Raw genomic sequence first — 20,153 nt, 5'->3', positions numbered from 1 at the left:
TACATTTTCCCAGTTTGAAGAGCAAGTTCTTCGTTTCACACAAATAACTTACAGCCACAGCTGCTCCTGTTGGTGCTACTTCGTTCCAGCATCAGGACAAAGGCAACATGTGAAATTGCTCCCAATAAAGTTATTAAATTTAAAGTGTAAGGAAATAGGGACTGAATTCAATATTAACTTCTATCATGGTTCGCAGTGTTTTTATTATTGTGAAAACAAGCATGACTTACCTTAAAATGTATTACAGACACACAGCAGGGTTTCATAATTTGTTTTTTTCAAACCCTAAAAAAGGATGTCAGGAGATTTTTAGCTCTCAATATGCTATAATATGTTCTCTTGAAACATACTTTAATGACTTGATTGAACTGTACAGTGCCTTCATTTAACTCATTGTTTCAAGTCAAAAGTCTTCAAAAAGAACTTGTCTTTATGAGATATGAAGTGTTCTGAAAATCAATGAAAATAAATACTAGAAAAGTTTAAATTACTTGAATAAATAAAACTTATATATTAATTACAAAAGATTAGCTGATTCGACTACATTCCTGCGTGATTTATTACTGTGTTGCTTTTGTGTATCTGCAGGGATCCCAGCTGATAGTGGCTTATGATGAACACGAGGTGAACAACACTTTCAAATTTGGCGTCGTCTACCAGAAGTTTGGACAGGTAAGTGATTATATTGATCAATGTCTGATCTTTTACACCGTTTTATCTCTTGTATCTTTTGCCCATGTTTTCTGTCCCCTTCCATTTTCCTGTCTCTTCCTCTCAGACATCAGAAGAAGAGTTGTTTGGGAACAATGAGGAGACACCAGCTTTCAAGGAGTTTCTCAGTATCCTGGGTGACAACATTGAACTGCAGGACTTTAAAGGGTAAGAGCAGGAGTAGAGTGCAATTGAATGAGAGAAAAGAAGCAGAGTAAAGTGCAATAAAATGAAAACGTGAAGGCAGAGTTCAGAAGTATAAAAATGAATAGAGGCTAGGATGAAAAGAAGGCCATGAAAGTGCACTACAATAAACCAGGAGAATAGCAGGCTTTAATTACTGTAACCTTGGAGCAATTTGTCCTGCTGTTTCGGCCCCAGCGTGCAATTGGGATAAACTGCTTAGTGAAACGGATCTGAGAAAGGAAAGTGCCACATGGACAGGTAATTGGAGCTTTGTATACTGTGTTTATTGTCTTGCGGGCTTTTTCTATTGTGTTACTCTTCTGTTAGGGAGGCTTTTAACTGTAGCTGAGACATTAGAGCAAACTGAACAACACTTTTGGCTGGCACTGGGGCTAGTTAAGGATAAACCTTTTAAAATACATTAAATAAAATTTTATCTTCTTGCTGAAGGCTGGAGGCCACACGGTGAGCATGACACATGTACTTTGATAATGTGACAGGTTCCGCGGTGGGCTGGATGTGTCCCACGGACAGACGGGGTCTGAGTCTGTCTACACTGTCTTCAGACGGAGAGAGATTATGTTCCATGTGTCAACCAAGCTTCCCTTCACTGAGGGAGATGTCCAGCAGGTACAAGACTTTAATTCTGGCTTTATTATTGTCACACTGAAGGCACAATGGATTTAGCTGCAACGTAAGGACCCTTTAGTTCACATATATCAATATTAAACTGCTCTGGTGTGGTTACTGACAATCTGCTAGGCTGTTATGATTGCTAAATTGCTATTATGTAAGCTGTGGCTAAATGTGAAATCGAATCAAGTTATTTGATGTGACGCCGCTAAAACCCTTCTTAGAAACAAATAAATCCCCAGTGCATTCAATGGTTTATGTGTCATGGAAGACTCATAAACTGGGCTCTTTTTTAATAAGTGTCCTCTGAGCTACGCAACCACAAAACAAAATCTGTCGACCAGCTAATAAGTTTCCCCCCCTCTGCTTCTTTAGCTCCAGAGGAAAAGGCACATAGGAAATGACATCGTGGCTGCAGTCTTCCAAGAAGAGGCCACACCGTTTGTTCCAGACATGATCGCCTCCAACTTCCTGCATGCTTATGTGCTGGTGCAAGTTGAGAACCCGTGTACAGAGCACACAACATACAAGGTACCAACCAGGCCTACATGCTCTGTAATAACTGTAAATGAGTAAATCAAACAAGCTGTAAAGATTTTTTTAAAGGTTTAGCAGGGATAGCAATGAACTGCTGTGGACAGGGTCAGCAACAAACGTAGTTTAGCCACTTTACCGAAGGCCCACCCAAAAGATTAATGTCATTTTAAGTGTAAGCTGTATTTAGAATATTTCACCACATTACCTTGCCAACAGACAAGCCTTTTCTGACAGGAAACCAATGTTATATAAGCCAAATATCACTGTGTCCAAACCAACCAAACTTCATGGGCAAGTTCCGTCATTTTACCACACAGAACACGGGAGTTGTTTTATTGTGTGACTTAAGAGTTTTAAAGGGTTAGTTTGAATTCACCAAAGTTACACAATAATGCAACTAATCGATGCAGCAGTAGACCAGCAGCTCCTGTGTTCTGTGAGGTGAAATTACTGTTTCTACCAAAGGAGTCTGGTGGCTAAACTGCCAACCGCCATCTCCTGTAGGTTATGCTATGAATAAGTACCTCATGCAGCCTCACTTCATCCAATCCATTTTTAAACTGCCAGCGGTCTTTGTCAGCTGAGTATAAAAAAGGCACTACAAAGTACAGGATGAATCAGTCATCACTCACAATGACAAGGTCTTCTCAGGTTTTTCTGTCAGACTTTGTTTCATCCTCCCAGCTTGAAACCTGAGCCATCCTGAAATACATGATAATAAAGTGTGACTGTTATTTGTTTTATATCAACAGGTGTCTGTTACAGCGAGGGAGGATGTGCCTCCTTTTGGACCCCCTCTCCCCAACCCAGCGGTCTTCAGGAAGGTGAGAGACAGACAAATATCTTAGGGGATGAGCCATGAATTCAGTCACCTTGATTTGACGAATTCACAAAGGCGTTACATCTAAACTTTTTGAAGGTGAACATCAATGACTTGAGACTTCACCTCGAGCCTTCAGACTATGAAAAACCCTCGTCTAGTTAATCACCTACAAAAGTAGAATTTGAATGCTTGTGACAGAGTATTTTCATTGTGTTTTTGGAATGTGATATCTTTAGAAATTTCTTCAAACTTTGTACAAAAGTCCACTTGAACTCAAGGTTGAACTGATTAGAATTTGGGAGTCAAATGTCAAAGTTCAAGGTCACTGTGATGTCACATCCATCCTATGTTTGAAGTATCTCAGGAACATCTGGAGGAAACTTTTATTGCACCAAGTATAAATGTCCACTGGACTCAAGGATTAGATTTTGGGACTCAAAGGTCACTGTGAACTTGCAAAACACATTTTTGCCCATATCTCAAGAATTCATATGTTAACTATGACAAAGTTTCACACAAATATCTAATTGGAAAAAATGATTCTTTGGTATTATACATGTCGATTTAGAGGTTAAATACATTTAATTACCATTTATTAGTATTTTTTTCAAATTCATTACTACATACGTATATTACAGACATGGATGTAAACTACAGCTTTTCTGGTTGGTGGAGACATACAACCCTGAGGCGGTAATTCTAGTTGCCACGAGCCAAAATGGCTTGTGTCATTTCAGATCATAGTCACAAAGAGGAAATTGCACTGGAAAAAAAACTGAGTGAGGTTGAAACTCTTGATCAAACACAGTGTTTTGCTGCAATACAGTAATCTGTATGGTGCTGATAAAGGTCACCTTTTTCCCTTTCCTCATCATTGCCCCCCACCCTTCTGGTTCATCATCAACTACAACCCCCCCCCCTCTCTCTCTCTGTCTATCTCTCTCCAGGGTCCTGAGTTTCGAGACTTCCTGCTGACAAAGCTGATCAATGCTGAAAACGCCTGCTACAAATCCGACAAATTCGCCAAACTAGAGGTGACACACGTTCACACAACCACACTCAAAACATCACAGCATGCCTTCAATCACCGTTCAGCTTAGTCCATAATAACCACCATAATCGCCAGCAGCCTGGTGCTTGCCTACATGTGTTTTCTGTGTCTGTGTGTGAACTGATTCCAGGGGAGAACGCGAGCTGCGCTGCTGGACAACCTCCACGACGAGCTGCACAGACAGAGCCAGGCCGCGCTGGGTCTGAGCCAGGCCGGAGAGGAGGACAAGCTGGAGAATGGGGGACACGGGGGCCTGCTAGAATCCTTCAAGGTGAATATGAACGTGGACAGAATTATAGGTGACACCCTGTAATCTTCTCTCAGCTCTGTGACATTTATTTAATCACCGTCATAACAGCACAGAGAGTGAAGTTTTCGTGCTGTAGGTCAGCTAAATGTCACAGGTGTGCAAGATGACTTAAGGCGCTAAACTATGGCTGCTGCTGTTGCTGCTCAAAGATTTTGTCCGTATACTGTACTGCATACCTGCATTCAGGTTTGTGTGTGTATGAAAATGACTGCAAACACTGTTGCGCATATGTGTTTATGAAAAATAGTCCCTTTTCCTCTCTTTCTTCTATTATTCTTATCTTCTTTCAGTCTCTTCACACTGTTTTGTGCAAAAACTAAAGGCTAAGTTATGATAATTTTCCATGTTCACATGGCAGCCATTTTCCCCTGACATCTTGCTCATGGTGGCAAACTCAAATGTCTTGCTGCTTTGTTACAGGTTACAAGTCAAATAAAACGAGAGAATCTGGTAAATCGTTATGAAGTCATTGCTTCCTGATTAATCGGCAACTGAAAAGATGATAGACTGAAAATCTGGAGGGACATCAGGCCATATATCAAGATTAAACAACATATTTGATAACCTATAAGTTGTTTTATCTTGAAATATGTCCCTCCAGAGTTTCCCAGTCCATTGTCTTTTCAGTTGATCAATCAGGAAGCAGTGAATTGGTAACGATTTGTCAGATTCCATACATTAAATACAACTTGGTACCTGGAGTATAACAGTGTGACATTTGAGTTTCAGACACTTAGTTTCCTGCACTCTGGTGACTTTTAAAGAATGAAAATAACACAATAATAAAGGCCACTGCAACAGCATTTTTATGTTAAGTACTTATTTTTTAATTTTGCTTTTAATCCCCAGGAAGCAATACAGAATAATTTGCCTCTGTGGTGTGCACTTGCATGAATCTCAAGCATAAACTAATATTCATCACGTTTCTCTCATTAATTTGTTTTCTGCCTTGCTTGCAAAAAAAACTGACATGACAGATTTCACAAAATGCATGCTCCTTTCATTTAAAACTTTCCTGACGAAAACAGGAATTCTTCTTTCCAGGAAGTCTGGATTGGTGTAGCTGTATTGTTTCGCAGGTAGAAACAGTACACTTTTAGAGTTGTAGGGCTTGTGTGTGCTGTTCAGAGCCAGTCAGAAATTGTTGTAATAATGAAAAGAAAAAAACAGGTGGGAAGATTTGGAAATGGGAGAAGGCATTGTAAAACACAGGTCTCCTGGGAAAATTGGGAGGGAAAGCCAGCATGAGGACCAGTGAAATGTGTCTTTCTGTCTGAATGTGTGTGAGAGCGATGAACATGAGACTAATGTGGCATTTTGGCTCTCTTACTCTTCACAGGCATTATGGACCGCTACTTTGCACTTTCTGCAGTCAGTCCCAGGGGGCGCTGTTCTCATTGCTGTCCTGGCCATCACTGTGTATTACATGTCTGCATTGCTGTAAATTCAACAGAGGATCAGCACCAAATTAATAAACATTCTTTCATATCATGTTGTTTGTGTTCATACTATCAAACAAAATCAGTGCCTCAAGCTTTACCTACAGTAGATATTTAGTAATTGAAAAGACAGAACATTAAAAAGTTATATAAATGTGTTTTCTTAAAGTAGAATTTGTAGGATTTATCAGGACTGTGCACCAGAAAGAATACAGAGGTTTTGTGTTGGTAGGCCATCCCAAATACATCAAAATAATGAGAACATAAGAAAATGCAGACAGATGGCAGGGTCTCCAGAGGTACAGCTACCACCATACACTTCTAGTAGGTCATACATGATGATTACAAGGAATGATTTTATATGTTTTTTATATCTTATTTTATTTTAAATGATTCTATATGTTGTTTTTTGCTTAGGAAAATGTTACATATTATGCCTTTAATATCATTTTACTGGATGACATGTATTGCTATCATGAATCTTGTAATCAATGAACAAAATCAATATAAGGTTAGAATAATAAGGATTATTACAACACATTCCCATTCATCCACCACAGCTCACTTGGTTTCCTTTCTGGAGAACTGCGCCCTCTGGTGGTTGATTTGTGCAGTAGCCTCTATGAACATAATAACCCTTACACGTTTAAAATGAATGCTGCATTTATGCCACTAACTTTCCCTTTACGCACCTGCCTCTTGCCCTTTCCTCTGTGCTCCTCTTATCTCCTCATCCACTCATCCTCTTTGTGTCCTCCCCCTCCTCCAGAGAGCCATGCGTGTCAGGAGCCACTCCATGGAGACCATGGTGGGCTCCCACCGTCACAGGAGCCCCGGGGTAGGAGGTGGGGTCCCGGCCAGCGTGAGTGGAGGAGGACTGCCGCAGAGCACCAGCGAATGCACAAAGAGTACCTTCACTGTGAGTAGAAGAAACATTGTGGATTCTTTGGGTCCCTATTCACCAAAGTTTACAGTTGTTACAATAGTTTTGTGTCGACAGCATTTTTGGTGCACAACGTAACTATTTTTGACCCCTTAAGACTTGGATGGCGAGCACCTATATTATGGGTATTGCTCAGAAACCCCCTTATTGTCAGTATACCTAGAAAAGTCAAACAGTCTCTATCTGTAGTTTGTGATTATGAAGTTTCACGAGGCTATGATTTTTTTAGAGGTCACTACAGGTCATTTTGTACAGTGAAGGTCAAGTTTCAAAGAATGGTGTGACTATGGGCACTAACACAATTTATGCAATTCCAATACTAATACTACTAATAAAAAAACCCAATACTGAAATAGATAAGACAGATTACTGATAGAACCCATTTTCATTCAGGTATCTTGAGGTGAGACATCAAGGGACCTTTTTAAAGTTGCCGTGTCGGTTTCATTCTCGCCAAAATTTAGACTTTAGAGGGTTATTTTAGTTTCAGCTGATTACTTCAGCCATCCAGTTTCATATGATACCTGTATCTTCACTCTAGTTTTAACACTCAGCCCACTACAGCCTCTGAAAGGGGGTAGTGTCAGCTAGGGATGTGGGCATCCCTGTGGATGAGAGGTTAAACCTGTGTCACCTGTACTGAATGTCATCAAGATCTCTGTCATCTGCTGCATGTCAGTCGAAGAAAGTGCTTTTGCCTTTCAGGGCTGTAATATAAATGGTAGTAGGAAAAGTGTATTGCTATCATTTTTGTTACTTCAATGACCTATTATACCAAATTATACCATTTTTCTGAGGGTTTAAAAGGATGTTACTTTAAAAAGAAAGAGATAAACATAATTCTGTAATCTGTGATTTCCAGCCTCCTGCGCTGTCAGCCAAGTCTCCTCTGAAGAGCCCAGTGAAACGGCGCTCAGGCCTCTTCCCTCGTCTCCACTCCAGCACAGACACCCCAGCGGACAAACACACGCGCAGGTTGGTGTTTAGGACAGTTGCAGTTGGTGGGAGACCTGTCACACTGGCGTTGACTTTAATGTGTTCTTTCATCTGCAGCGACCAAAAGCCTCCAGAGATCTGCCCACTGTCCCAGGAAGTGAGGTCAGAGACATCATCTAATCCCAGCTCACCTGAGATCTGCCCCAACAAAGAGAGGTAAGACCAGGAGAAGTCATCTCAGTACTCCTCTGTGTCCTGTAGGGAAGTGGCTGACTGAATACAGATGGTCTTTTGTAGAGGATCAGATTTTCAGCATCTGAACATCTCTGCCTGCATCCGTCCTCCTCAACAGACCATTTATCAAGCTGAAAGAGTGCAGCAGCAGCAGTGGCAGGCCGAACATCTCCCGTTCTTCATCCAGTACCAGCAGCTTCAGCAGCACCACAGGAGAAACAGAAGCTCTGGAAGAACTGGAGACAGTGAGTACAACTCTCACTGTCAGTGAAAAGAAAATGTGTAATGAAACCATGAGCATCATGAGAATAGTCTCAGAGAGCTCTTCACATGGCCTAAACATTTATAGCAAGGAGGCTTAGTGATAGAGTGATCTAGGCAAGAAACCTTTACCTGAATGAGGAGCTGTGATTGTCCCAGTAGTTGTGGTTGCTAGGTATGACACATTCTGTTAAAAGCTGTGATTGGCTGATGAAAAAGAATGAATGAATGAATTAAAAATGCACTCTTGGGCCTAGAATGAACAGTAAAATCAACAGGCCTAATCATAGATTTGTCTGTATTAAGACATGTTGTAATTATGAATTCTTTAAAAAAAAAATTTGAAAAAGGTGTCTAAAACTCAAATATCCAACTTTCTTTTAACTATTTTTTTACTGTGTTGTGGGTAGTTTTAGTACTTAATATATATGATATTAACAGGCCTGTTATGTGCATGTTTCCACAGCCAGTGGAAATGAAATGAACTGCGTCACAGTATGAGACCGAGAAAGTGTTGTAACTGTTTGTGTGATGAAGGTTGCAACAGACCCAAATCATCATTGCTGCACTGTTGCATTTGCCACATATCTTAGTGTTGTGATCGCTTTTGCGTTGGGTGGGAGATGTGAGCGAATCACTAATGAGACCAATGGCAAACATTATCCCCACATGATCTAATCTGCAGTATTTCATTAACTCACTGTCATTCAGCGTTTGGAGAATATTTCTTCACCTCTTTGCCTTTCTAACATTTTCTTGAAACTCTTTAACCTATAAAAACTGTTTTTCACCATAGGAGCTCTCCTAAGGGCTAACATACTTTGCAAATAACTTTTATCAAATTATAAGTGTAAGGGAGAATTGTTAGAAAATGTCACATTTGTAAGAATTTCGTCACGGGGAGCAACTGTTTGTACTCGAAACCTTTATTAGTATGTCCCCTGGTGTTTACATTGTATTGAGCTTGTCTGTAGTGTTTGGGTTTGAAGTGGAGAGAAGAGAACTGGTAACACATTCTCAAAAGAGTGTGAGATTGTCGGTTGTGTCAAAGCTGTCATGGATGAAATAGTCTGTAATTACAAGAACTGTCTAATAGAGTGTTGGCTGTCAGCACATTGATTATAATGATTACAACTCCACACACTTGCTGTGTATTGGATGACACGGCCTGTCAGTGTTGTTTTATTTTACGTGAAAAATGTTGTCAGATTGGTCCTGCTCTCACCATTTAACTAGAATCAGTGTGCACAGATGAACAGCGTCCTGTTAAAACTGTCATGCTGATTATTAAAGGCCAGAGAAAATAGTTAAAGTGGTGCTTTGATGCATGGTGTAGATGTGAAGTACAGTGATCATCGTAATGGAAAAGATTTGCTTTTCTTCGCCATAAAACACCTCCTCATTAAGTTCTGATTAGTTTAAAGGAATAATTTAACATTTCAGAAATACACTTGTTCACTTTCTTGCTCAGAGTGAAAAAAATTGGGGACTTTTAGTGAAGCTGAAGAAAGACAGGAAAAAAGGGGAGAGAGGGGACGGCATGCAGCGAAGAGGAACTGAACATCCCGTCTAGTTGCTTATTTGCACATATTGCTCAGGTCAGTTTGTATTGGCCTGGACGCCATAGAATCTCCTTCTGAACCATTCAGTAAAGTATTGTCCACCAGAGTTTAAGTGTTTTGCATGATCCTGGCTGAAAATCAATTTTTGATTAAAAAAGTAAACAAAGTTGTGAAGGCTCTTCCCAGCAATGTCTGTCTACTCTCCAGTCATACTTCCTGCTGAACATTCAGTGCCTTTCCAGACAGGAAGGTTCGAGTCAGCTTCAGCATAATAATACTTCCTTGATTTTACTGAGCCCCTTCAGTTTATTTTCTCTTCATCCTTGCTAAATTTCTTTCTGCTCTCTCCGTCTCACAGGCCAGCCATCCCTCTATAGCGTCCTCCTCTGCCTTTAGTCCTGCCCTCAGTGTTGACAGCCAGGGATCAGGTACCCCTGTCATCATGTGCCGCAGTCCGACAGGTAAACAATACAGTGCTGTACAATTTTACATGCAGACTGATATTAATTTCAGAGGGGAAAAAATCACCAATTATCAGTTTGGTGGCTGCAATATAGTGAGTTTTTCAACTGGAATAAAATAGACCTTTTGTTTGTAGATTGTGCACAGGTTTGTACCAAAATGGTTTTACAAAGATACTCAGAAGGCAGAACTGTTTTGAGTGGAAAAATGCCAAGATGCTGAGCCAAAGAACTAAAACTTTTAAGTTAGGAAACTTTTTAAGTGCATAAAAAGGAGCTGAAAAATTAAAATAAAGATTTATAGGTAATGTGTAATGTAATTTTATTAATGGATTTTATAAAGTATGTATCGAAAAATGTATCAGCACCACTGGCACCATATAGAAAATTTTTGAACACTACCCAGTCCAATTGCAGAATATTTTATTACTGTCAGTCAATTAGGGTTTAGGTTGTGAAATATAGTTTCTCAGCATTTTCATCTTCATCAGGGAGCTCCTCTTCTGCTCATAAAGATTCCCCATTGTGCGAAGTCTAAATCACCCCAAGCACCGTTTACTGTGTTATGTGCTCTGTAAAAAAAAGTTTTCATATCGGTGCATATTGGTAAACATATGCCAATACAATATATCCTCAATAGGCCCATGTAAGGTCAATATTTGGTTATGAGTATTTGGATAATAGATTTGAGATTTTAGATATTTTTGGTGAGCACAACTGCAGTGAAATGAGACTGCAACATTTCCAATAAGAAATGTGCAAAGATAAAATGCAGAAATGTAAAGTTATGCACAGGACAAACTGGCAGAATATCACTGTAACAAAAACAAATAATAATAGTAGAGCTATATGCTGGGTGAAAATAATGGAATCTCACAGAACTGTTATGTACATGATAAAATAAACAAAAGCAAGGCAAGACAAAAAATATAACAGTTAAGAAATGATGTGCAATTTAAATTAAAAGAAACTGCTGTGTATGTGAAGCAACTACTGTCAGGGTTTTCAAAGAATAACATTATATAGATGACAGATTTTGGTTCTCTAATGAGGTTTTCCTTCATTCTTTTTTCTTTTTCTTCCTTTTCCTTTTTCTTATGCAGCAGATGGGAGAAGTAAGACGTCACCGAGGTCAAACTTGAAGTTTCGCTTTGACAAAATGAGCCACTCATCCACAGCTGTAAGATATTCTTATAAAGCATGTCTCGTTGTCACAAAGTACTGAACACATTAAACATATAAAAACGTTTCAAGGTTACAACTCTTTAAAGCAGAACCTCCTGACATGTCGGATAACAGAATTAGTGCAGTAGGCTGGAAGCGATGCAAAAGACGTCCCTCTGTGTGTTTTTGATAAACTCACTGTCCATCTTTTGGACATCTCATTATCTCCGGATCACTGTAATGTCACTGACACAGTGGAGCTGGTGTTGGGTATTCGGTCCAGAATGAAAGATGCGTGCTGTCAGTGAACAACCCTCTCCTCTAACTGGCCTCTCTTTTCACTTCTCTCTCTTTCAGTCTGAGTAGCTTTGTGGAATGGGAATAACAGACTTGCACAACAAAGGGACCGCACGGGCTGACGGAGCTGCAAAAGAAACCGCAACAGCTACATCATCACCATAGAACCACTTTCCTAAAGACACGGATAATCTGACAAGATTACCAACAGCACCAGGAGTCCCCACACACTATAAGCAACTGACAATACTGTGAGTGTACAGTGAGGAGAAGCAGCTGACATGTTGGCTTTCTTTTTAACCAGTCTTTAGCTACATAAACGAATCCCTACTTTGCCAAGTTGTTACAAGTTGCTGCATCTCAGTTGTTAATTGTTCACATAACATGGAAGTCCTGGCATGGCTGTAAAACTGTGAGTGTAGGTCGAGCAAGACTCTGCCTCAGCTTTTTCTCAAGCGTCTTGTTTAATAGAGAGACATGATGATCTATACGAGAGCGGTAACATGAGACTATGGCCGAACTGTTGCTCTTTATCTAGTAGTGGAAAGAATTGAGGACATCAGGATGTTCTCTTTTGCCTTTGTCCTCAAATGGTACGTCTGGGAACAGTTCCTCTTTTGCCTAAAAAAAGTATGCAGACACATACATGCACAGTAACATAATGTAGACTTACAGTAGCAACATTTTGGAGCTGACACTGGGAGTATCAACTGTCCAAGCTTGTTCTTTGCATATAAAAATCCTTTTCTAGGGGACATCTTTGATTTTGGAGATGCTTTTGTGCCCTTGCTAGCTGCTGCGTTCTGTCTGCTGCACTATAAACACGACATTGCTGAAATTCAGTCGATACCTATGACAACATTTCTCAAAGGGGAACCTCAGTTCCCCGAACTCAAGTGCTTGGTTAGTGGAAATTAGCTCATATAGGGCACAGTAGGAGACACTGCCAACACATTTCGCCATAAGCTTATTTTAGCCAAAGCTGCGCCTTACAATCTATCAAAAGCCCTGTTCACCACTGTTGCTCTCTCTGTCTGTCTCCATGTCTGTCTGTCTGTCTGTCTGTTTCTCTCACTATGTGAGAGGACGAGAATCTTCTGGATCTGGTTACAGCACAGCTGTGGGTAGCCGATCAACACCCACATTTGCTGAAAATAGACGTTGCACTTAATGAAAACATTTCACCTTCTGATACCTCCCATTGAAGCTTGCTAGCTCGATGTATCCGTGTTTTTGTTGGGTGGAACTTTTGAACAGTCTCCGGGGTTTGAAGTTTCCCGACATGTGAGCTGATGAAGATGACTTGAAACAGAAGCTTCAGGTTAAACGAACCTTTGAACCACCTTTGGCAAAAACACTTTGAATGTGAACTTGGGGCTTTTTTATTTGTTTGGTTTTTTAGTTCACGCTTTGTTAGTTGTTATTACGAAGTCTCTTAGAAGTAAAATGCAAAGCCAGTTGCTTACAAGCACAACAGGACAATAGGTCTGCTCTAGTCCTGAGCTATACTATAGCATTAGCCTGGAGCTACACAAACTAGAGTTAGCAGAGCAAAGTGGGGGCAATCAAGAAAAAACTTAAAGGAACAGTTCACCCCAAAATCCAAAATACATATTTTACTCTTACCTGTTGTGCCATTTATCCATCTAAATAGTTTTGGTGTGAGCTGCTGAGTTTTGGAGATAGTCGCCATAGAGATGTCTGCCTTCTCTCCAATATAATGGAAACAAAAATACTCAACACCAGTGTTTCTTTCCAGAAATCATGACCTGGTTACTCAAGATAATCCACTGACTTTGTCGTGACCTTGTTGTGAAGCTTGTTCCATAATATTCATGAGAAGTCAGACATCTTTAAGTCTCATATCTCCAAAAGTTGGCAACTCATTCCAAAAAAATCTAGGATGCATGGCACCGCAAGCCAGAGTTAAAATATATATGTTTTGCTTTGGGGGTGAGCCGTCCCATTCAAGAGACACAGATGTGTGTCCTACACTATGTGACCAAACGACAAAGCTGGTGGGTCTTTGGAAGAATGTCTATGTGCTCTTACTGTAGAGAAAACCATTCCTGTTGCTGAGAGGATGGCTTAATAGTGAAGTTCTGTCTCAAGAAACTCAGATTAAAAAGGGTTTGAAGGGTCAGTTCACCCAAATTACAAAAAAAAACTATCTTTGTAATTTTTGGTGACTGTTTTAAGTTGTTGAATCATTGCGAAGTAGCTTTCTGATGTAACTGGACTAGAAGCAGATGTGTGCTCAGTGTAGACCAGTGATTACCTCGAGCAAGGAGGGGTAGAAATCACACAAAAGTGGGAAGTTCAGATGTCATTTAGTTCGTAGCAGGTACCGCCGAAATGCCCTGCAGCCTTTTCTCTGTTAATATGCTTAATTTATTAAAATGATGACTTCTTTTGCATTGATGTCATGTAAAAATGTAACTGCAGAGTACGCTAATTAATAAAATAAAATGATTAAAGGAAATATATTAATTTAAAAGATGTCTAAACATGTATATGTATATTTGGTTATGTAACGTGCCATTGAGAATTTATTCTAAAATAAAATGTTGTATTTTGTGTCATTTTTGTGTTTTATCTCATTTTTGAAATCGCACACAGCACAATACAGCCGTTCATACTTTTACTGTGTTCATACTTTAATATTTAATGCTCACCGACATATCAGACAGACATTATAGACAAACTTTGTTTCACATTTTAAAAACTGCAATAGTTTTAAATTGGTTGGACTCTATTTAATGTTTTGCAGCAACATTTTTCAAAACATTAAAAACGTCAACATGTGTGAAATTATAGCACAATGTTGAGTCCTTTCTCTCAGCAGCAAGTCAGTGTGATTCAGCTGATAGAAACATGCTGCAATATCTCCTCATTATCTGCACCACATGCTGTCTGTTATGCTACAGTATGTGCATATGAAGGATTTTTGACATTTTTTTTCTTCTTCATAATTAAAACATTCACTTCCTCCACATGTAATCAGTCCACAGAGATTGATGGGCAAACATTACTCTGCTAGAACCTTTCATGTCTTATTTTTTCCTCTTTTAATGAGGTGTAATCTTGAACACAGGAGTGACACAGTGGTTAAGTATTAGTCTGCATGTCAAATATGCAGTCATGCAACTGAGAAGCTCCCAGGTCCAATGAGTCCACATCAGGTGTCAAAGATCATGCAGAATCCCAGAAAAAGGAATATGGAACTGATTCTCAGCAGACATTTTTCCACCACCACCTCAGGAAAATCTGAGGGATGTGTACACTGTGGACTGGGCAGGCTCTCTGGTGGCTCCCTGTTGTCTCAGTGCACCCTGGGAAATGTCTGCATACACCACCTGTAATATTGCAAATAGAAAAAAAACATTACTGAAGCACATACATGGTCACAGGCATATTCAAGGCCAGTCAGGGAAAACAGACAACGATGAGGGCACGGCAAAGGGCATCCTGTCGTGAAACAGGATGTTCACCCACCTCTGTCTTCTGCTGGGGCTTGGGCCGAGCTGTAAAATGCAAAAAGAAAACGCTTGAAAATGATACAGTAACTTTTTATCAGCATGACAGGCTACAAACTAAAAATTCAACATACCTTTGTGAGGAGAAGTGCTGCATTCCTGGGATATTGGGCACCGAGGTGGGAGCAATGGAGCCGGATGTGGTTGGTTTCTGTAAACAGCTGAATGTGTGGACGGCGTCCTGGGAAGCGGCTGCAGCTTGACGTCTGAACTCAGACAACAAGCCAAGCCAAGAATGATGGGAAGAGAAAGAAAAGCACCGGCACAGACCAAAACCCTGTGCAGTACACTCCTCTGAGACGGGACAGCTGGGGGGAGGACACAGAATAACATACATAATATAAGACATTATCACAAGTAGTGTCAGCCAAACTACCAGAATGTCCAAAAAACTGTGTTCTTGGTCTGTTCCAAGGATTCCAAAGCATAATAGTACCAAGTAAAAAATATAAATAAAAAAATGTGTAACCTTACTGAATTTGTACGAAATATAGGACAAGATAATATAAACATCATCTTTTGTATATCAGCTTATACAATTTTACATAATGATAAAATGATTATTACATCTGTTTAATTAATTTGGTTTTATTCAGATTTTTAACATATTTTATCATTATTCTTTGTTTAGGCTTACCTGCTTTATCAAATAATGTTTATGTTATTTTCCTTATTTTTGGATGGTTTCTGTGACATTTGTAGGCAGAGAGAGAGAAAGATGGGGTTTGATGAGGGTGACTGAAGGGGGTGTATTTGTATATGTCTTGAAGTGTTAAAATGCAAAATGTCAATAAATATATGCATATAATAATGCATCACTTTCCATGATAACCTGCTTATAGCATTATGTAATTATGGTTATAAAAACACCTGTATATCAATAATGCTTTATAAGAAAATTCATAACTAACTACTATTATAAAGAAATGTATAATGACTTTTCACAGATCATCAGATTTTATAATACACGAACTCTAAACCCTTAAAGAATGGTTACATGAAGACAAAAGATTAATAGCAGGAGAACGTTTAATCAATAGATATTAATTCATGTTTATCTTATTTAATAAAGCCTCTTTCCTTCAGTGAGAAATACTAGAGGCAGAGTTTGAGCTATTTCATTAGGGAAATTACTTTCTTTATCTAAGCCCTCAATGACCATTTGGAGTAACTTATAATCACATTATGATTGCATTAAAACAATGATCATAATTCACTATCGAATTAATCTAAAGTATAACAGCTATAATCATTATAATACACCATGATTCTTGTAATGATGAGGTCAGTGAATGACCAGCAGTTGTGAATTGTCATGATATTTGACCTTATAAGTCATTATAAAATGCTTCATAATGTGTTATGAGTTACAATTTTTTGTTATGAAGCATTATGAACATATATGAGTGCTTATAATTAACTATACATTGCTATAAGCAGATTGTAACACATAATACATATGTTTATAATGTATTATTGGCATAGGTGACATAGACGGTGTTATCAATTGTTTATTTGAATAACAGAATATCAGTGTGTCTGTTATTGTGTATAGTTTGCTAATTTTAAGAGTTTTGAATTATGAATATTTTATTAGTTCTGCTCTTTATTTGTTTTTTTTTTAATAATTGCAAATACAGACATATAGATGCCACCACAGACTTTGGCCGGTATGAGTGATTCCACAAACCTGCAGTGACGTTCAGTAAAATATAATGTCCCTCTGAAGTTTCATCATTATGCCAATGAACCCTGCATCCATAGAAACCTTCGTCTGATTGGTCAACGCTCAGGAAATTCAAAATGAGTCGAGTTTCATCGGCTGAGAACACCTCTTCAATCAAATGGTGCTTCACACTTTCATTAACAGGCCTTTCAGTTGTTGAATGTCTCCATATCCAGACTCCTTTCCAGTTTTCTCCACAATGCTGGACCCCACAGGACAAAGACAGACTGCCCCCTGCTGGTACATAGAATGTGTCACGTCTTCCCAAAACAGTTTGGCTGCATTCCTCAGCGAGCACACCTGAAAAAAGAGAAGTCTCCTTTAGCTCAAGAACATTTAATATTTTTCATCACCACCGCCATAGTAAGGCAGTATGTGACCATTAACTGTCTGAACATTTGACCAATGAAGATGATAATGGAGTGACTCTATGTCATATAGTAAACCACACAGAGACACACATATCATACTTTGGTGCAACTGACAATGTTTTGGGGTTATGTTGTTGTTTTCTGACTTCAGAATCAGACTCTGTTAATTTAAACATAAACTGAGCAAACTGTCTGACATAAAAGGAAATTCTAATGTCAAAATCAAATCAAATAGATACAGAGTAATACGAGAAATATATAAATTGGAGTAAGACTACAAAAATGGATCAAATATCAATCATAAGTAACAATAAAAACTTATTTTAAAAGATCTTACAGACTGTGTGTTAACGCCCTGTACTGTTGCAACAAAGGGGAATTCAAAGGCATAAGACTGTGAAGTCTTAGCCACCCAAGTTCCTCATGCAACCTGTTATGTGGTAGAGATTTCCCTTGTTTCTAATATGAATCTTAATGTGATTTCAGATTTATGTTAATTAAAACATGTTACTTACCAGTATGGAGAATGCAGAGGCAGCTGATGGCACTGAGGAGATAGTTACTCATGTCTGGCTGTACCAGTGTGTTGGTCGTGGTCCATCACAGCTCGCCTTTACTTCCTCTGTACAAAATAAGTCTCCATGCCATTGTTGGGAAGGCTGCGTAATATGCACGGCTTTGTGGCAAAACTACAATGCTTGTTAAAATTGTTGCCGGTTACTGTGGAGCTCCCTCTTTCTCTTACTTTCTTTTCCTATTCTCACTTATTTGACAGGCTTTCCTTTATCCTGCTGCTGCTTGGGTCCAGACGGAAGTAGAGGAAGTGACCTGTAATCATTCTCCTCCCCTCACTTCACACACACATGCACACACACACACACACACATGCACAACACAAGGCTCACATAGTAAATTACAGGAAATTAATGACTTCATATACGGGAAATATAAAATTTCCAACAGGAAAGGGGCCAGTTTCAGGAAACAGTAATATAGAAAGAGAAAAGCAGAACAATATCGAAACTAATTTCTCTGTTTTGTATGTTCTATTTTTCTTTTTTACTTATGATGCATTTACTGTATTTTATGAATGCATAAAACTGTATATATACTGCTTTATGTATTTACATTAATACAAGTTGAAAATCAAATTAGTCTTACAATAGTCTTGTTGCAAATGTTTTAACCTCAGCTCTTTTCCAACAGCACATTTCCTCTTGTATACTTCTGCATTGCATGTAGTGTTTGGTGGATTAAGAATTTAACAGTAGGCATGAAAGGTTTTCAGGAAAATTACTTCTGTTACTCTACAACATGCACCAACATATAAAAGTTTGGAATCCCCTGTCATAAAAGCTTGATTCATTGCAGACAGATGGTTGAAAGGACTACTCGATAGTTTTGAATAATTTCTCGTGCTCTCGGTTGTGGACAGTCCTCTTCACAATTTGATGTTATTTTCAGACATACAGGATAACTAAGTACAAATATTTCATTGCTGTACTTATGTAAATTTTCCAGGTATCTGCACTTTACTTAAGTATTTATTTTTCAGACTTTTTTTTACTTTTATTCTCTACATTTTAACACAAATATATGTACTTTCTACTCCCTACATTCTCAAAACAGGCATGTTATTTTATTTTTAATGCAAGACCAAAACAGTGTAACAAGACATAACAAGATGAAGATGAAATAAAACATATAACAAGACAAAAGTGATGTAAAAGGTGTAACAAGATGAAATCAATGTGGCAAGACGTAACAGGAAGAAAATGGTGTAAAAAAAACAACAACAAGATGACAAGATGAATATCATGTAAAAAAAAAAATGTAACAAGATGAAAACGTCACGAGAAGACAAAAACAATTACTATATACATAACAAAATGAAAACAACATAACAAGACAGAAAAAAACACAAATCAGTTGAACACGGACAGTTAGAGCCTACTCAGTTTAGCCACTAACTAGACTCAAGGGCCTCAAAAGTCAGGTTCCCAAACTATTTAGCATCAAATTACAAGCACTGTTGTGGTTCATTAATGAGCTTAGGGTCACTTACACATTTCTGGACTGGAAAATAAATTAATAATTAAAGGCTATTTGTTTTTTTTCTTTTTTTAAAAATAATTTATTCTAATTATTATTTTTAGGGAAACAAAACCATTCAAAAGTATGTTAATGTATTGTGTGTGTTTATATCAGGTGATTCCAAACTTTTGACTGGCACTATTCAGTGAATGTTTTCGCTTTCTACACCCTGTAAATTCCCAGTCACGAACAGCAAGCTGATTTTCAGCAAAGTTAACCTTCAAAATAAAAGTTGGATTCACATTTTTTTTTCCAAAGGTTTTGCTCGCGGTAATCATACAGACATTAAGACATTCCTTCCCTCTGTACTGGTGTAAGTAATGGTAGACTGGTAGTTCTAACTGGGGCACTTACAAGTAGTTGCGGTTGCAAAAGCGTGGTTTTACTTTGTGAACAATAACCGGACGTGTCACACGCCATTATTCTGTCAAGTTTGACTTTAGGCGCGCTCGTTTAAAGTCGCTCCTTGCCCTCAAACTCACGTGATTTCTGGGAATTTCAGAGGAAGTCAGGACCGTGGCCTTCTGGATAACAATGCAAAAATAAAGTTCATGTGTTTATGTTAGACTGCATTACTTTGATGACAGTATGTCTGTGTTCACAGTTAGTTTCACAGCAGGGGTCTTTATTCATGATGACGTCTGGTGACAGAAAATCACTAAACAGGAGGTTAACGTGATAAATTATTGTTTCTCAGCTTTTTCCAACAAAATGTTATGTTGAATATTTTGTTCTCTCTGGGGTAAAATCATTCAAAATAACATGAAAGAATTACTTCTGTTGACCTTATTTTTAAGTAAGCTTAACTAACTAAAAGTGTCTACTCTTTCCAGCAATATGTAAAATAAACATTTGCAAACTTTTAGGAAATGTGACAA

General features: G+C 38.6%; 2 protein-coding genes across 15 annotated transcripts in view; one reads left to right on the top strand and one right to left on the bottom strand.

Moving 5' to 3' along the window:
* Positions 1 to 13,350, top strand: part of rap1gap2a (RAP1 GTPase activating protein 2a) — a 116,275-nt gene extending 102,925 nt beyond the window's left edge. For 9 of the 14 annotated variants that reach the window (XM_084717136.1, XM_084717135.1, XM_084717139.1 and 6 more), the window contains 13 exons: positions 589 to 672; positions 779 to 879; positions 1,398 to 1,527; positions 1,906 to 2,061; positions 2,820 to 2,891; positions 3,838 to 3,924; positions 4,072 to 4,212; positions 6,460 to 6,609; positions 7,496 to 7,785; positions 7,922 to 8,048; positions 9,985 to 10,087; positions 11,191 to 11,267; positions 11,609 to 13,350. In XM_084717136.1, the coding sequence (XP_084573262.1) occupies positions 589 to 672; positions 779 to 879; positions 1,398 to 1,527; positions 1,906 to 2,061; positions 2,820 to 2,891; positions 3,838 to 3,924; positions 4,072 to 4,212; positions 6,460 to 6,609; positions 7,496 to 7,785; positions 7,922 to 8,048; positions 9,985 to 10,087; positions 11,191 to 11,267; positions 11,609 to 11,617 (1,527 nt within the window). In that variant the 3' untranslated portion in view covers positions 11,618 to 13,350. The remainder of the gene's footprint in view (positions 1 to 588; positions 673 to 778; positions 880 to 1,397; positions 1,528 to 1,905; positions 2,062 to 2,819; positions 2,892 to 3,837; positions 3,925 to 4,071; positions 4,213 to 6,459; positions 6,610 to 7,495; positions 7,786 to 7,921; positions 8,049 to 9,984; positions 10,088 to 11,190; positions 11,268 to 11,608) is intronic. The other 5 variants (XM_084717140.1, XM_084717137.1, XM_084717146.1 and 2 more) reach the window with 3 other exon arrangements.
* An 835-nt stretch (positions 13,351 to 14,185) lies between these two features.
* LOC146328244 (uncharacterized) lies at positions 14,186 to 18,030 on the bottom strand. Its single transcript, XM_084717130.1, has 5 exons — positions 17,697 to 18,030; positions 16,775 to 17,110; positions 15,159 to 15,392; positions 15,044 to 15,072; positions 14,186 to 14,904 (listed from the first exon to the last, which is right to left on the bottom strand). Exons 1-5 carry the CDS (start codon positions 17,746 to 17,748, stop codon positions 14,806 to 14,808), a joined length of 750 nt encoding a protein of 249 aa, XP_084573256.1. The 5' UTR covers positions 17,749 to 18,030; the 3' UTR covers positions 14,186 to 14,805.
* Positions 18,031 to 20,153: the final 2,123 nt, after the last annotated feature.

This window comes from Lutjanus erythropterus, chromosome 4 (assembly GCF_056507025.1).
Source record: "Lutjanus erythropterus isolate fLutEry1 chromosome 4, fLutEry1.hap2, whole genome shotgun sequence".
NCBI classification, from domain to species: Eukaryota; Metazoa; Chordata; class Actinopteri; order Lutjaniformes; family Lutjanidae; genus Lutjanus; species Lutjanus erythropterus.
The sequence above is the reverse complement of the archived record's forward strand: the minus strand, read 5'-3'. Positions and strand labels throughout refer to the sequence as shown.

Coding starts and splice junctions, on each gene's coding strand:
- LOC146328244 (XM_084717130.1), bottom strand. CDS start 17,748: ATGAGTAACTATCTCCTCAGTGCCATCAGCTGCCTCTGCATTCTCCAT. Junction 17,111..17,696: donor CCTCTGCATTCTCCATACTG/GTAAGTAACATG, acceptor CTCTTTTTTCAG/GTGTGCTCGCTGAGGAATGC. Junction 15,393..16,774: donor TTTACTGAACGTCACTGCAG/GTTTGTGGAATC, acceptor TCCTCCCCCCAG/CTGTCCCGTCTCAGAGGAGT.